The 18479-nt window shown below is 44.8% G+C and overlaps 1 protein-coding gene across 1 annotated transcript in view; it reads left to right on the top strand.

Annotated features, from left to right (window-relative positions):
• LOC130123944 (receptor-type tyrosine-protein phosphatase N2-like) overlaps positions 1-18479 on the top strand; it is a 269323-nt gene that overhangs the window by 79182 nt on the left and 171662 nt on the right. The window contains exon 10 of the mRNA XM_056293277.1: positions 6780-6866. Coding sequence (XP_056149252.1) covers positions 6780-6866 — 87 coding nt within the window. The remainder of the gene's footprint in view (positions 1-6779; positions 6867-18479) is intronic.

Raw genomic sequence — 18479 nt, 5'->3', positions numbered from 1 at the left:
GTTAGCTTAGCCTACCCCACTTCTGTGTCCTGTCAGACTGCCCTTGGTGTTATCTCCTCTGGTGCAGCTCTGGGCAAGGCCGTGGTCCCTGGGCCCACAGGATGCAGCAGACCAAGCTCTCCCTGCTGATCCAGCACCCGCTCTCCCAGCCATCAAACGAAGACAAAACTTAAGACGCAGATGTGGACGAAAACACTGCATGGACGGTACTGTGTGAGGCCACCGCAAATGTGAATTCGCATCACCATCTTCCCACACCGGTACTGTGTGAGGCCACTGCAAATGTGAATTCGCACCGCCGTCTCCCCACACCGGATACGGTGATGAGGATAAATATCATGAACATCATAAGATGAAGCAGGAGGGGAGAGCCACAGTATTAATGCAACCCCTGGTCGGTGGTGTCTTCTGCATGTGAGGACATTGTGTGACCATCAGATGTAGTGACACTGGGCACTCAAAATCAGGAAGGAGGCAACAATGGTCTCTTTTGGGTTACAAAGAGACTCAATTAACCGAAGTTTGGCTTGGCAGTCATTCGCCAGGATAGCTTGAACTAAGGCTTCAGAGACATATGGAGAGGTTTAAGTTAAGGGAGCCTGTGCGGTGGAATAGGTGGGGCTGTTTTCTGGCTCTGTCTTCACACTCTCCAGTTCACACTGGCAACACATTACTGATAGAAATAAGACTTGTTTTTTTGTGTGGGTATAACCTATAAATGTGTGCCTACTAGCAAAATTAAGTGGGATCAGCAGGTTTAGGAAGGGCGGCAAGGTCTCACAGTAGGAGTAGAAATTGTGTATGAATAGCCTCAAGAGGCTGCAAGGTTCAATCCCAGCGCTCCTGTGGGGAGTTTGCATGGTCTTCCCTTGTTAACGTGGGTTTCCGCTGGATGCTTACAGTTTCCTCCCAAAGTCCAAAAACATGCAGGTTAGAGGAATTGGAAACTCCAAATTACCCATAGCTGTCAATGGGAGTTTGAGTGATTGTTTGTGTGGATCCTGTAATGGACTGCTGACCTGTCCAGGGTGTCTCCCTGCCATCATGTTGGGGTAGAAATAATCACCCTTGAGCCTGAACTGCATTATAGAAATTCGATGGATGGAACAGGTCTCACAGGCAGCCTTGGTATCCTATGAAACTTCCTCCTCATTGAGGTCATCTGTGGATAAAACCTTTAGTCCAACGTGTCTTTGTGCATGCTCAATAGTCCAGGTAAGAAAAATCAAAGAAAATTGAATCGGTTCATCTGGACACAATGTTTATTGAGAGAACTGTTTCATCACTCATCTAAGTGACCTCTTCAGTCTCAACTGACTTCAGTTATCCCCACCCTTTCAAATCCCAAAAAATACTGCGCCAGAAGTTGGTCCACCCCAAGGATCGGGTCCCCCGGCACAAACAGACTAATATAGTGTATGCTGTTAAGTGCCAGGAGGATTGCCGTGACTTGTAAATCGGGGAAACCAAACAAATGCTGTCAAAAGGATGGCACATCACAGAAGCACTAATGCATCGGGCCAGGACTCTGCAGTCTACACCCATCTACAGGCCATTGGCCACTCTTTCAAGGATGAGGATGTGCACGTCCTTGATAGGGAGGAATGCTGGTTTGAACAGGGAGTCAAAGAGGCCACCTATGTGACAAGGGAATGACCATCCCTGAACCGGGGGGGGGGGGGGGGTAAGAGTACATCTGTCATCATCTCACAATGCTGTGACTGCAAACATTCCCAAATCCTCTGATTAGTACACATGGCCATTGAAACTCTAATTAATGGTCATGCCTACTTGCATATGAAACCGATCGTTGGTTTCGGTCATTATGCAACTGTATTGTTGATAAGGGTGGGGATACCTGCAGTCAGTGAAGCGGTCACTTAGATGAGTGATGAAACGTTTCTGTCAATAAATGTTGTGTCCAGATGAACTGATTCAACTTTCTTTGATTTACTTACCTGGATTATTGGGCATGCATAAAGTACAGTTGTTTGTATAGTTGTTTGATTACAATGAAATTTGTTTTCTGCATTTAACCCATCCTATGTATAGGAGCAGTGAGCAGCTGTGGTGCAGTGCCCGGATACCAACTCCAGTTCTTTTTCCTATTGCCTTGGTCAGGGGCAAAGGCAGGAGTATTAACCTAATATGCATGTCTTTTTGATGGTGGGAGGAAACTGGATTACCTGGAGGAAACCCACACAGACACAATGAGAACATGCAAACTCCACACAGAAAAGACTTGGGATGGCCTGGGGTTCGAACCCAGGACCTTCTTGCTGTGAGGTAACAGTGCTAACCACTGGGCCACCATGCCACTGTACATCAAGGATCAGCTCTGGGCCTTTTCATGTTTCTAATAGTGATGGACAGGTTGATGGATGAGATCAGGCAGGAGTCTCTGTGGACTGAGTTCGTGGATGACATTGTGATCTGTAGTGAGAGTAGGGAGCAGGTTTAGGAGAGCCTGGCGAGGTGGCATTATGTACTGAAGTGAAGAGGAATGAAAGTCAGTAGGAGCAAGACAGAATACATATGAGTGAATGAGATGGAGGACAGCGGAATGGTGAGGATGCAAGGAGTAGTGGTGGTGAAGGTGGATGAGTTTAAATACTTGGGGTCAACTGTTCAAAGTAATGGGAAGTGTGGAAGAGAGGTGAAGAAGAGAGTGCAGGCAGGGTGGTGTGGGTGGAGAAGAGTGTCAGAAGTTATTTGCGACAAAAGGGTACCAGCAAGAGTGAAAGGGAAGGTTTACAAGATGGTTGTGAGACCAGCTATGTTATATGGTCTGGAGACAGTGGCACTGACGAAAGGACAGGAGGTAGAGCTGGAGGTAGCAGTGTTGAAGATGCTAAGATTTTTGTGGGGAGTGACAAAGGACAGGATTAGGAATAAGTATATTAGAGGGAAAGCTCGGGTTTGACGGTTTGGAGACAAAGCAAGAGAAGCAAGATTGAGATGGTTTGGACATGTGTGGAGGAGAGATGCTGGGTATATTGGGAGAAGGATGCTGAAGATGGAGCTGCCAGGCAAGAGGAAAAGTGGAAGGTCAAAGAGGAGGTTTATGGAAGTGGTGAAGGAGGACATGCAAGTGGTTGCCGTGACAGAGGAAGATGCAGAGGACAGGAAGAGATGGAAACATGATATGTTGTGGAAACCCTTAACAGTAGCAGATGAAAAAGAAAGATGTTTTAGCTTCTTTATGCTTCTGTCCCAATTGTTGATACCTATTGTACTTATTGAGTTTTTGTTTTTTTGGGGGGGGGGGCATGGAATATTTCCCCCAAAGAAATTTATATTTGACTGTTTGGAATCTTCCAGAGCTTAGTCTGATGATGATGTAGACTTATGATGTCACTGTTAACCTTGAGGTTTCTAAATGACTCACAGCCTTTTCTTGTTTTCTTTGTCTCCATCAGTTTTCTGCCTGTTCTGAAGTTCATGAGAGAAATGGTTGTTAGGGATCACCCGTTCTGTTTCCAGACATAGTCATCACTGTAACAACGTAGCTACGACTTCATCATCCTTATCCTGCCTCGTGCATTGTGCCTGACCCCACAATCATCACAAAAAAAAGGAATTAACAAATAGTTAAAAAAAATTATACACCAGTAGAACCACAATGAGCTACTGTTGACCACTGGAAGCATCACAGTATAATCAGAATCTTCTATACTTCAGTCTTCCACTCGGCACTGGGAGCAACCAAATACAACCAGTCTCCAGTCTTCTATTTGTTATCAGGAGCTTCACTGGAAGAGCTAGAAGAGCTAGAGACTAAATACATTGCTTTAAAGGGACTATACAAGTTAATGGAACATGGTGATTCATAACAAATGTTTTCCACCATGATGAATCCACCACAGTTTGGTCTCCCATCTGTGACTATTGTGTGTGTTTGTTCCAGATAGTTGAATTAGTTGATCTCAACAGAACGTTTAGTGGGAGAGACATTTCATCACTCATCTAAGTGACTTCATCAGTCTCAGCTGACTGCAAGTATCCCCAACCTAATAATGAGAACAATTGCATAATGACCAAAACCGGCGATCTAACGCAGGTTTCAAATGCAAATTGTCATGACCATTAATTACAATGGCCAAGTGCAGTATTCAGAGGATTGGGGAATAGCTGCAATTGCAGTCTCGTTAAACTGCGACAAAGGTACTCTTAGTCCCCATTCTCGGTTCAGGGATGGTTGTTCCCTCTTCTCGTAGATGGACTCTTTGACTCCCTATTCAAACCAGCATTCCTCCCTATCAAGGATGTGCACATCCTCATCCTTGAAAGAGTGGCCACTGGCCCGTAGATGGGTGTAGACTGTGTAGTCCTGGCCCGATGTGTTAGCTCTTCTGTGTTGTACCATCCCCTTCACCACAGTCTCTTTGATTTCCCCAATGTACAAGCCATGGCAATCCTCCTGGCACTTAACAGTGTACACTATATTGCTCTGTTTGTGCCAGGGGACCCAATCCTTGGGGTGGATCAATTTCTGGTGCAGTGTGTTTTGGGGTTTGAAAGCAACTGAGACACAGTGATTGGAAAATACACGTCTCAACTTTTCCAACACTCCCACCACATAAGGAATCACCACTGGTTTACACATAGGCAGCTGTTGTGCTTCTCCTCTCTTCGAGTGGCTGGTGCACTGTTTGGGCGTCTTCTTGGCTTTGAGAAATGCCCAACTGGGATAACCACACTTAACCAGGACCTGTTTAATGCGGAATTTCTCCTCTTCCCCAGCCGCTGTGTCCGTGGGGACGTTGTCAGCTCGGTGGTACAGCGTCCTGATGACTCCTAGTTTGTGCTCCAGTGGATGATGAGAGTCAAACCTTAAGTACTGATCAGTATGTGTTGGTTTGCAGTAAACATCAACAATCAAATATCCCCCAACACCAATTGCAATTTCACAGTCTAGGAAAGCTAACCTGTCATTCTTCACATCCACCCTGGTGAACCTGATGTGGGTGTCCACCGAGTTGGTGTGGTCAGCGAAATGTGGTACATCCTGAGATTTAGTTTTAACCCAGGTGTCATCCACATACCTGAACCAGGTGGTATCCATGGATAAGCCATTAGGGCCCTCTTTTCCACTTCCTCCTAAGCACGTTGGCAACTATAGGTGAGACTGAGTAACCCATAGCGCACCCATTTTTCTGCATATAGTACTGCCCCTTGTAAGTGAAGTATGTGGACTGAAGACATAGTTTCAGGAGCAGACACACTTGGTCAGTGTTAAGAGTGATCCTATTGCTAAGAATGGAGTCATCCTGTAATTTCATACAGACTACCTCCACTGCTTCATCAACAGGAACACACGTGAAGATGAACGTAATGTCATAAGACACCATTGTTTCATCCACATCCATAATGATGTCGCCCACCTTATCCACAAAATCCATCATGTTCTGAATGTGATGTTCAGTACTGCCTACCAACAGGTTACAGATAGATGTCAGACACTTGGAGACGTTATAGGTCACTGAGTCAATCGTACTAACAGTAGGCCATAATGGCACATCCTGTTTATGTATGTTAGGTACAGTCAGCCGAGACTGACGAAGTCACGTGGATGACTGATGAAACATCACTCCCACTAAACTTGTTGTCCAGATGAACTGATTAAACTTTCTGGGATTTCTATACCTGGATCATTGAGCGTGCATCAAGACATGTATATATGTGTGTGTGTGTGTGTGTGTGTGTGTGTGTGTGTGTGTGTGTGTGTGTGTGTGTGTGTGTGTGTGTGTGTGTGTGTGTGTGTGTGTGTGTGTAAGGGTCTCTTTCCCCACACAGAGTTGATCGATTACAGTCAATTGTTATTCACAGTTCTAGTGGGGTGTAAAAAAAAAGGTTAGAATGAGCAAAATTCTGAGTATCACTAAGGTAAAGAATTGTGGTTCTGATGAGACATCACATACAAGTTCTGGTCCCCCCTCACTTCTGACAGCTGTACCTCCTTTGTTCATCTTACATGACATGAACTTCAATACTTTCAATGCTCTTTCACACACATACACACACACACACACACACACACACACACACACACACACACACACACACACACACACACACACACAGAATGTCACCACTTCTGCTGTGGTGACATTCTGACTGTTAGGCTGCACGTTGAAGGTCGCAGTGGGGCCCACCACCCTGTAAAAGACACACACACACACACACACACACACACACACAGACACACACACACACACACACACACACACACACACACACCATGATCACCATTTTTCCTTTACCACTAGCCTTCTACACCTCAGTACAACAAACCACCCCTCACACCTCCCACTGGACCATACTTCAGTATTGTCCTCTCATCCCCTCTCCAACCTTCTCCAAAGCCCTCAGGTCTCCTGCTATCGCCCCGCCTCCCCCTCATCTCCTCCCCTGTGTTCCTGGGTGTGTGACAGGAATGTAATGTTTTTTGTTAGGAGAACGAAGGCTTTGCTGTCTGTCAGCGGGGCCAAGGTGGCGACTCTGCTGGGACCCTCTGTGGAGTGGCTTGTATTGATGAACTCTCAATGAACTCTTCTGTCTGTGTCTCTCCTCTTTCTCTCTTCTTCCTCCGCTCTTCTCTGCCTCATACTATCACTTACATCTCTCTCTCTCACTTTTTCTCTGTCTGTCTCTCTCTTTCGCTTTCTCTCTCCTCTCTTTCTCTCCCTATTCTCTTATCTACCCTCCTCTTTCTCCTTCACTCCTCTCGTCTTCCTTCCTCTCCTCTCCTCTCCTCTCCTGTCCTCTCCTCTCTGCAGTGGGCTCCAGACAGATGAAGGCCTCCATCTGATGGAGATCCTGGCTCGCAGGGCCAAAATCCAGATGACCGACTTTTCCGAGCTGTCGTAAGTTTGGTAATTTTTCTTAAAGACTCTCTTGTTTTCCACAATCAGTGCCTGCTGTTGAAGACATGTCTACATGTTTACTATGTTAACGGTTGACAATACAATAGTAGAAGATGACCTGTATCCTAGGGCAGCACGGTTAATAATCGTGCGTATCACAATTTTAATTCGAACTGAATGAATATTGGTATATTGCCAGGAATGAAACAATTCATTTCACCGAGAAGGCCCACTGTAATTGATGTCAAATGCAAAAAGCAGAGCAAAACAATTTTGTTCCTCCGATGATGGAGACAAATGATGGCGATGACTACATCTTGATCACATTATTGAGCAAAGTAATTGGCATTAGCGTTTTAGAAATATTTCTGCAGCTACAGTGCAACATCTGCTGTGCAGTATTTATCATTTGACATGCTAATGGTGATGTTGATGGTAATGGTCGGTGTTATTGTGGTTAATGACACCAGAACAATTGCTGTTTTTACAGCAAAACAGCAAAACAAACACATGAATATACCACGAGGGAATAACAATAATGTGCGTAGTGCATACTTGAGAGTAAAAAAAAAGAGAAAAGAAGATCCTTTCCGTGCACGCAAAAACAAATGCAGAGTGTTTTATATGTGGTTTTGAATTTGCTCGTATGCACCCACTGCACCAACGGGTTTTCAGTTAAAAACCACGAGCGATTTCCAACGTGAAACACTTATCAAAGCGTTATCTGTTGGTCATGTAGCGCGTTTCCTCCCGCAGCAGTCATTTGGGGAGGGGAGGCGTTTAAGACACCTCTAATGGCGAGTGGACGTCATGTTTTCCCAGCGGAAGATTGACGAGCAGCTGTTCGTTAACTAATCAGCCAAACACGCGAACGCCACGCAGGGTAAGCGCTCGAGTCTGAAACGAAACGACGACCGCGGGCTCAACGCGGGGAAGTCAGAAGGAGAAATGTGTCCTTACCGGGAGGAATTTCAAGGACGCCGCCTGGTTTTCATTCTGTCAACACTTTTTGCTGCTTGTGTGTGTGTGTGTGTGTGTGTGGGTGTCGGGGTGGGGGGTTGGGTCGCCTGTATGCGTTATTGACTGAGTGTTGCGCACCTCAAAACTGCAATCGTTTATTAACGAGACTGAACTCTCCCTGAACTCCGTCTCATCCCCTCTCTCTCTTTTTGTCTATCAGTTTCTGTCCCTGTTCATCTCTGTCAGTATCTTTCTTTCTTTGTCTCTTTGTAGCTCTCTAACCATCTCTCTCTCTGTCTCTCTCTTTTTGTTTTTCCTTCTTTCTTTCTCTGACTTGGTTGCTCTCTATCACCCATTCCTTGTGTCACCTTTGTCTTGCTCTCTGTCCAAGTCTCATCTCTCTCTCTCTCTGTCTCTCTCTCCTCCTTCCTCGCCATCTGCCTTGCTATCTCGCTCTCTCCCCCTCTCTCCCTCATCCTCTCTCTCTCTTTCTCCTCATCTTTTCTCTCTCCGCCATCCTCTCTCTCTCTCCCTCATCCTCTCTCTCTCATTCTCTCTCACTCATCCTCTCTCTCTCTGTCCCTCATCTCTTTCTCTCATCCTCTCTCCTTCATCCTCTCTCTCTCTCTCTCTCTCTCTCTCTCTCTCTCTCTCTCTCTCTCTCATCCTATCTCTCTCTCTCTCGCATCCTCTCTCATCCTGTCTTTCTCTCTCATCCTATCTCTCTCGTCATCTCTCGCTCTCATCCTGTCTCTCTCATCATCATCTCTCTCTCATCCTCTCTCTCATCCTGTCTCTCTCCTTCATCCTCTGTCTCGCTCTCATCCTATCTCTCTCTCATCCTGTCTCTCTCTCTGTCTGCATATACCTCTCTTATGCCTCTCCTCATCAGAGCTGCTATGTTTTTTCCCACCAGGTGACTTGTGAATATCCAATGCAGTGAGGCTCCCAGAGTGCTGCTGTAGTTTGCTCAGAGTGTTGTGTGTGTGTGTGTGTGTGTGTGTGTGTGTGTGTGTGTGTGTGTGTGTGTGTGTGTGTGTGTGTGTGTGTGTGTTGTGTGTGTGTGTGTGAGAGAGAGAGAGAAAACGAGTGTCTCATTTTCGCAAGTCAGTGCTGGTATATGGACTCAGTACACCAATCGTATTTCTTTATGTATGAGTTTGCTTGTGTGTGTTCCCTGTGAAACATTTGGCAGTCAGTGAACACAAAATGTATACCGTGTATTTTGGACAGATTATGAACACACAAACACAACACTCACATGACACACACACACAACACAAATCCTCGCCCACACACATACCAGTTCTCTTAGGTTAACACTAATAAACAGTGCTAGACAAAAGACAGCTTAGAGTCCCAAATTTCACAGGAGCCACTGAGATGTCTGAATCCTTCACTGAGTCGCCGTTTTGGCCCAAACACGAGCTGCAGAAGGATATTTACGACCGACCACATTCCAATTACTTTCTTTCATGCCTGACGGTGTGACCGTTGTCCCACACTCGTTTTTCAAGCTGAACACTTTGTTTCTCTGGATAACTGCAGTTGTTGCTTTTGCCTTTTAGCATAATAGATACCCGGGTAAATCTAACACAAACAGCTGACAGGTGTAAGAAAGGGCCGCCTGTATGGCCAGTAAGCCCCTTTTGTGTGTGTCCATGTGTGCGTTTGAATGCATGTGTGCCTTTGTGCGTCTGCTCTGGACGTGTGCAAAATTGTGCCTGTACACGTGCGTGTGGACAGGTGGATATTGGGTGGCTTGGGGTCATGTGATTCTCACACAAAAAAACCATGCACACACGCACACGCACACGCACACTTTCTCAATCTCTCTCGCTCTTTCTCTATTGCTCCAAGAGTCCTGTTTTTCCCCAGGCACCTCGCGGTGTCCCCGGGCCTCGGTATTCAGCCCCTGGGTGGCCCTTAACTGTTCTCCTGTCCTAATGCACCTTTTGTCTTTGCGCTCCTATTCTGGCCATGAAAGCACGGAGCTGTTCCCTGCAGAAGATGATGGATGGGAGGGAAAGAGAACGAGGGAGAGAGGGGAGAGAACCTGGGGGTCTCTTTTGTTGTGAGCGCAGTGAAAGCCCAGCAGGGGGAGCCGCCTTGACAATTTGTCAGAGGCGCCACGCTTATTTTCTGGGGGACGTCCCCGGCACATCTGTACCGTGGCAACGGCGGTCAGTTTCGACGTGTAACTCCATCCAGCGCTACCCGGGAGCCCTAGACAAAGGCTTCACACTTACATAGAGAGCATACCTTGTATCGTCTCTCTCTCTTTCTCTCCCTCTCGTTTTCTCCCTCAACTCTCTTGCTCGCTTGACATAGTAATTTTACCAGACTTATTTCTCAATCCCTCTTGCAGACATTCCTACAGACACACAACAGCATTTCTGGCATTTACTGTAGCTACTAATCTCATACAGCGGGTGAAATTGAAGTTCTTTACAAGCAACTGACTGGAAGGAGACCAGGTGTCAACACTGAATCTACCGGTTAATCAAACTGGCACATTTTGTCCCGAAACAATACAACACAGTGCAATGCATGAGAACAAGAAAAGCATAGTGGCAGGCATTAATCTAACACATTGAAGAAGAAAGAAGATGTGTCGAGGGTGCATCCACCCTCAATGTGTCGAGGGTGGATGCACCCTCGACACATTGAGTCAAGGGCCAAGTGCACTTTATGTATGTCTGTACCGTGGGCATGTATGGGGTGTGCCGATTGTTTGTGTCGTGGCAGGAATCCAGGTTGAATTAAGATACAGAAGGATTTAGATGAGGTCATATATAGAATAGAATAGAGCACTCTTTATTAGTAATTTTGTAAATACATACAAATGGAATTTACTCTCTGCATTTAACCCATCCTAGCTGTGTAGCGAGGAGCAGTGGGCAGCCGCCGTGCAGCACCCAGGGACCAACTCCAGTTATTTCTTCCAATTGGCTTGGTCAGGGACACAGACAGGAGTATTAACCCTAACATGCATGTGGAGGAAACCGGAGTGCCTGGAGGAGACCCACGCAGACACGGGGAGAACATGCAAACTCCGCACAGAAAGGACGTGGGACGGCCTGGGGTTCGAACCCAGGGCCTTCTTGCTGTGAGGCAACAACGCTATCCACTGGGCCACCGTGCAGCCCGCTCTACTTATATGTAGAGTATATGTCACAGTAAGGCCATGAAGCATGATCGAGGAATCAAAGGAATCCTCTAAGTATGCACCTCACGAACTGTACTTTAGCCCGCAGCAAGCTAGCACCAACACCAAAAGTATTTTCATTTCTGACACCCCATGCATGAACTGCTGTGAAACATCTTAAAATAATAATCCTTCTCTTTCAAGTGTTTGAGGCTGGAAACAGGCAGTAGTGTCATGTAGTAAATGGCCGGAGAGCAGAGTGTTGCTGAGTGGATCTGTAAGTGTGTCCTGCCTGCTTATAGTATCTACCATGTAATTCACAGGTCGAAAACAGGAATTTTGAGCTGTGGAACTTAACTCATCCTGTCACACTGATAGCGATAATTCAGAGTGATTCCTTGTAATTTATGCACACACTTTAAAACAGATTCAATAAATCAATCAACGGTTCATTTTATTCAAGCAGTCATTGTGGCTCCACACCATTCTGCTGTTTTATGGCAAGAGATGATTAGTTTTACCTTGCTTTGCTAAATCTCCACTTAATATCCCCATAATGGAGTCTCAAAACTGCACAATTATCAGACCGTTTATTTTCAATGATAGTGTCTGCAGAGCGATGTGTGGGATTTTTTTTCCTCCCCTAAACAGTGCATCCTGGAAACACGAGCAGAAGTACAACGTTACTTCCGTTATCATGAAGTAAAAAACAGGACTCCTAAAATGGCCCTAGTTTTACTTCCCCTCTCTGAAGCCGACCGAGCCCGTTACCTGTAAAAGGATCCAAATGAGACATAGTGAATCACACTGCAACCTTTGCACTGGAGTGATTCCGTCATGATTAGATAATACATAAATCTGAGCACAATGGCAAAATGGCCCTGAAAATGTTTTTTAGTGCCGGGCGTGGCCTAGTTAGCGTTTATAAGAGAGAGACCGGATGGGATTTGTCAACGTAGTTGGGTTACAGAGAGCCGTTCAGCTGCGGCCGGCAGCCAAATAATGATGGTTGTTGCATAACTGACACTTAGTGTAGACATATATTAAGAAATTAAAAAAAAACCCACAATGAGTGTGGAGATGACGTAATGTCTGTCTGAGCTCATGGGGGGGTCATAGCAAATAGTCGCCACTAGGGGGAGAGCACGGACCTGAGCTCGAGGTAGGACAGAATGTGGGTAGGTTGTTATATGGATTTTAACAGTGGTGAGATGTTAAATTAAAGGTGTGTTAACTAGGATCTCTAGTCTGAGGTCATCATGAGGAGAAAAACAACCACCAATTAAACAAAGCAGGTGTGTTTCATCAAAACATTACTGTAGGCTTTATTCTTCTCAAAGGCCCCGTCTTCTGTTTAGACCATGGTAAATCTGCATGATTTAAATAGGCCTTTAAGGTAGACAAACTATCCCACAGATACAAATATGGGTAAAGACAGCTTAGGTGGCTTGACCCCCTCACTATATCACTGGACATGAGTGTGATTTCACAAAACATTTCTTACCCATATGTCATTGCTCAGGTCACAGTCAGTCATTCACCCTCCATTAGTCTATACACATGGTGGAAATGCTGTGAGGCTGAAAAGAAAAGGGAAGAGGAGCTTTGTCAGGATTTGATCCCCAAACGGATTAATAGCATCTTTCCTTTTCCTTTTCAAAGCATATACATAGCTTTTTGAAAATGAACTATTCATCATCATTCGACAGTTGCTGGGCACACAATTTATGACTGTGGCCTTTTTGTAGACCAGATTCACTAGATGTTATTCACCTGGTTAACATCAATTCATGTTTTATTATTAATTTATTTTGTCCCCGCCGCCAAAAAAAATGATAGTGTTCTGGAACTTAATTAATAACCATAAGATACAGAATTAATATTACGAATACAGAATGATAATCTGCCAGGAAATTCTTTTGACTGTTGGACACCAGTGATTATAAATGGGGAAGCAGTTTCAAAGTCACTGTTGTGTACTTGTGAAAATGCTCTGCCTTGGGTGGCAGAAAGGGGTACAGATGGATATGTGATCAACTCAACATGAGTGATTTACCCTCTTCATCACGCAAAGAGAGGCTTGTTCCCCGCGCTGGCTGACGAATCGCTTCGTAGTTGTGACAAATCTGTTCGCCTCATAACTGAGAGGAAGGCGGAAATAGTGGCTGGATAAATGAGCTGACATGTTGTGTGGTTGCTCCTCAGGGGGGAGAGGGAGGGAGAGAGAGAGAGAGGTTTTTTTTCCATGCCCATAATATAATATTTTCTTTAAGTTCAATGTATTTGGCAGATATGTTTTGCAGTATAAATGTTAAAAAAGACCAAAATAGTCACACCCCTACCCAAGATCTGAAAAAAAAACTATCTATATTTTACTTAGTGAATGACTAGATACTAATAATGAGTTGAATGTTACCATGAGCCAGCTAATATAATCTGCCAACACATTAATTAAATCCTTCAGAAAGGCTTTCTGTGGATTTTTAAAATATTGTTTTTTGCCGCAAACAGTTTGGTCACCCAGTATATTGAAGCATTAAAGTTATGCGGGTAGGGAGATAGAGTAATATGTTGAATAGGTGTTGTATGGTATGGGAACTGTACCTCTCAACACCAAAAATCCCTGGAGAGCATGGTATGGCCGGCTGATCATACCACAGGGACCAAACTCAACCTGCTACAGGACTTATACTCCAGACGGTGCTTTACCAGGGCAAAAAGGCTTATTATGGATCCGTATCATCCCAGTAACAGACTGTTTCAGCTGCTGCAGTTGAGCAGATGCCTCTGCAGTCACAAGGCCAACACTAAGAGACTCAGAAGGTCCTTCTTTCCCCAGGCCATAAGGGCACTTAACACCAAATAACAATGGCAAAAATAACTTGCACTGTAAACTTACTACGAACTGTCAGCACTGACACTTTGCTACTGTCACTTTCCTCCATACAGACTTTGCACATTGTTGTTTTTTATTCTCACATTATATATATATACACTACCATTCAAAAGTTTGGGATCACATTGAAATGTCCATATTTTTGAAGGAAAAGCACTGTACTTTTCAATGAAGATAACTTTAAACTAGTCTTAACTTTAAAGAAATACACTCTATAAATTGCTAATGTGGTAAATGACTATTCTAGCTGCAAATGTCTGGTTTTTGGTGCAATATCTACATAGGTGTATAGAGGCCCATTTCAAGCAACTATCACTCCAGTGTTCTAATGGTACAATGTGTTTGCTCATTGGCTCAGAAGGCTAATTGATGATTAGAAAACCCTTGTGCAATCATGTTCACACATCTGAAAACAGTTTAGCTCGTTACAGAAGCTACAAAACTGACCTTCCTTTGAGCAGATTGAGTTTCTGGAGCATCACATTTGTGGGGTCAATTAAACGCTCAAAATGGCCAGAAAAAGAGAACTTTCATCTGAAACTCGACAGTCTATTCTTGTTCTTAGAAATGAAGGCTATTCCATGCGAGAAATTGCTAAGAAATTGAAGATTTCCTACACCGGTGTGTACTACTCCCTTCAGAGGACAGCACAAACAGGCTCTAACCAGAGTAGAAAAAGAAGTGGGAGGCCGCGTTGCACAACTGAGCAAGAAGATAAGTACATTAGAGTCTCTAGTTTGAGAAACAGACGCCTCACAGGTCCCCAACTGGCATCTTCATTAAATAGTACCCGCAAAACACCAGTGTCAACATCTACAGTGAAGAGGCGGCTGCGGGATTCTGGGCTTCAGGGCAGAGTGGCAAAGAAAAAGCCATATCTGAGACTGACCAATAAAAGAAAAAGATTAAGATGGGCAAAAGAACACAGACATTGGACAGAGGAAGACTGGAAAAAAGTGTTGTGGACGGATGAATCCAAGTTTGAGGTGTTTGGATCACAAAGAAGAACGTTTGTGAGACGCAGAACAAATGAAAAGATGCTGGAAGAATGCCTGATGCCATCTGTTAAGCATGGTGGAGGTAATGTGATGGTCTGGGGTTGCTTTGGTGCTGGTAAGGTGGGAGATTTGTACAGGGTAAAAGGGATTCTGAATAAGGAAGGCTATCACTCCATTTTGCAACGCCATGCCATACCCAGTGGACAGCGCTTGATTGGAGCCAATTTCATCCTACAACAGGACAATGACCCTAAACACACCTCCAAATTGTGCAAGAACTATTTAGAGCAGAAGCAGGCAGCTGGTATTCTATCGGTAATGGAGTGGCCAGCGCAGTCACCAGATCTGAACCCCATTGAGCTGTTGTGGGAGCAGCTTGACCGTATGGTACGCAAGAAGTGCCCATCCAACCAATCCAACTTGTGGGAGCTGCTTCTGGAAGCGTGGGGTGCAATTTCTCCAGATTACCTCAACAAATTAACAGCTAGAATGCCAAAGGTCTGCAATGCTGTAATTGCTGCAAATGGAGGATTCTTTGACGAAAGCAAAGTTTGATGTAAAAAAAAATCTTATTTCAAATACAAATCATTATTTCTAACCTTGTCAATGTCTTGACTCTATTTTCTATTCATTTCACAACATATGGTGGTGAATAAGTGTGACTTTTCATGGAAAACACAAAATTGTTTGGGTGATCCCAAACTTTTGAACGGTAGTGTATATATATATATTACACACTAAGCACAATAAGTAAGGAAATTTGTGTTTGGTAGATTATTTCTTTGTGGTAACAATGCTTCTTGGCAATAAATCTTATACCGTTGGAAAGCCTGTTTATTTCCCTTTTAAATGGTGCCACATTTGTAAAGAACATGCATTTGTGGGATGAGCAGCAGAGCTGGAGTATGTGGGTTGTGCCCATGAAAAAATTTGTCAAATCTTCTCTACAAATGCCAAACAGCTTGTTTTGCTGTTGCTATTGACTCTTGTTTTGAGCTTCTGGTACCCCAGGTGCTGACAATCAGGTGCCTGATATAAGATTTATTGCCAAGAAGCATTGTTACAACAAAGAAATAATCTACCAAACACAAATTTCCTTACTTTTTGTGCTAAGTTTATATACAGTGCATCTGGAAAGTATTCACACCCCTTCACTTTCCCCACATTTTGTTATGTTACAGCCTTATTCCAAAATGGATTAAATTCCTTTTTTTCTCATCAATCTACACACAATACCCATAATGACAAAGTGAAAAAGGTTTTGTAGAAATTTTTGCAAATTTATTAAAAATAAAAAACTGAAATATTGCATGTACATAAGTATTCACACCCTTTACTCAGTACTTGGTTGAGGCACCCTTGGCAGCGATTACAGCCTCAAGTCTTCTTGGGTATGAAGCTACAAACTTGGCAAACCTATATTTGGTGTATTTCTCCCATTCTTCTCTGCATATCCTCTCAAGCTCTGTAAGGTTAGATGGGGAGCGTCGCTGCACAGCTATTTTCAGTTCTTTCCAGAGATGTTCAATGGGGTTCAAGTCTGGGCTCTGGCTGGGCCACTCAAGGACATTCACAGACTTGTCCCGAAGCCACTCCTTCGTTATCTTGGCTGTGTGCTTAGGGTTGTTGTCGTGTTGAAAGGTAAACCTTCACCCCAGTCTGAGGTCTTGAGCGCTCTGGAGCAGGTTTTCATCAAGGATCTCTCTATACTTTGTCCCATTCATCTTTCCCTCAATCCTGACTAGTCTCCCAGTTCCTGCCGCTGAAAAACATCCCCACAGCATGATGCTGCCACCACCATGCTTCACTGTAGGGATGGTATTAGCAAGGTGATTTCACAGATGCAACACGCCCAAGAAGACCATTTCTTTTGAGACTTTTTTTCACTGTCGAAGTGTGGACTTTTGAGCCAGATGACTGTTCTAGAAGCAAGTGCATCACTGGATCTGAGCAAGTACATCACTGGATTTCCTTCTGTCCCTTAAGGAATTGACTTTTAAGTACTGTTCATCGGATGCAGACAGCTAGGTCTTTTGGGTCTTCCACGACATTTTCTGTCTTGACCTTGCCCAGTTTCTTCAAATTTCCCGATGACTTCTTGAACAACAGATCTTGAAAATCCAGTTTGTTGGGCAGTTGCTTGCCGATTATAGCCTTGTTGACACAAAACAAGTGTGTTCGCTTAGCCATTTCCAAACTGGTCCTCAAAGCACCCCGATATTTGTAGTTACCATCGAATACACCCATGTATTTCTTAAAGTACCCTTCCACTCAAAAATGTGTTTTTCTTATGTTTGTATCCCCTATAATGTCTGGCGTTGACTATACTAACTTGTATCTGTGCAAATTTTCTCACTAAAGTGATGTTTTCACATTCCTCTACTGGAGGAGGAGCTGTCTGTGCACTTCCCTTAAACTTTGAGATTCAAACATACCCCGGGTAAACTAGGTACGTCACAAATCTGAAAGCCAATCGTTGTCTAATATGCAAAGACAGGGCGGGCAGAGATACCTGCAACCTCCTGTGCAGAGCGGACTTGTCAGTACAGAGAGCGAGTTTACATCCGGCCTGCGGAAGTTAGAGTGTCCTCAGGACTGAGAAAATCTAACTGATCAAAACTTTGCAAATAAATTAGCTTTTGGGAGCAATTTAGTGTGCAGACCTTACTCCTTCATTCTAGTTTCGCAAATGTTGTCTTGCGCCTTAATAATATGTAGCGAATTTGGGGGGGGGGGGGCAGCCAGAAACCGCTACAGCCGGGATGCGAACCTGGGTCTCCCACACCACGGGCGACTCGACTTAAGGGTCCGACCCGTTAGCCAAGGACTAGCGAGTCTATTCATCCGTGATCGTTACACTATCACCTCCTTCAGGAAGCGTGTCCCCGCGCTTCACCATATCAGCTCCCTCACGCATCTGGGCGCATGCGCTTCTGATGGCCTCACGGTCTCACCATCCCACTTCTGACACTAATGTAGCGAGTTGGGGGGGGGGGCAGCCGGGAACCACCACAGCTGAGACGCGAACCCGTGTCTCCAGCCCCATGGGCGACAGCGTTAACCAGTCGACTAAATGGTCCGACCCATTAGCCAAGGGCTAACGAATCTATTCATCTGTGATTGTTACACTACCCCCCTTCCCCCTCCTTCAGGAAGCGCATCCCCATGCTTCAGCATATCAGCTCTGTAACGCCTCTGGGTAAATGCACTTCCGATGGCCTCATGGTCTCACCATCCCACTTCTGACACCAAAGTAGCGAATTTGGGGGGCAGCCAGGACGTGAAACCCGGGTCTCCTGCTGCCGCACTACGGGTGACTACGTTAACCAGTCGACTAAAGGGTCCGATCCGTTAGCCAAGTGCTAGCGAGTCTATTCATCCATAGTCATTACAATATTTTCTGGATGTGCACATACTTGGTTCCTCTTCTGGAATTTATTTACAGACATTGGGCTCACATGCCTGCAAACGTGGAAGGACTGTGTATCTGCAATGTTTCCATAACCTCATGCAAAAGTCATTGGGTTTTAACAAGAAATTCGTTTTGAAGTCCGATGCTGCGCCAACTATTTATCCTGGGACTGTGACAGCGAGCGGGAGTCAGTATGTAA

This window comes from Lampris incognitus, chromosome 14, assembly GCF_029633865.1.
Source record: "Lampris incognitus isolate fLamInc1 chromosome 14, fLamInc1.hap2, whole genome shotgun sequence".
Taxonomy (NCBI): Eukaryota; Metazoa; Chordata; class Actinopteri; order Lampriformes; family Lampridae; genus Lampris; species Lampris incognitus.
Note: the sequence above shows the minus strand (reverse complement) of the source record. Positions and strands in the feature narration are given on the sequence as shown.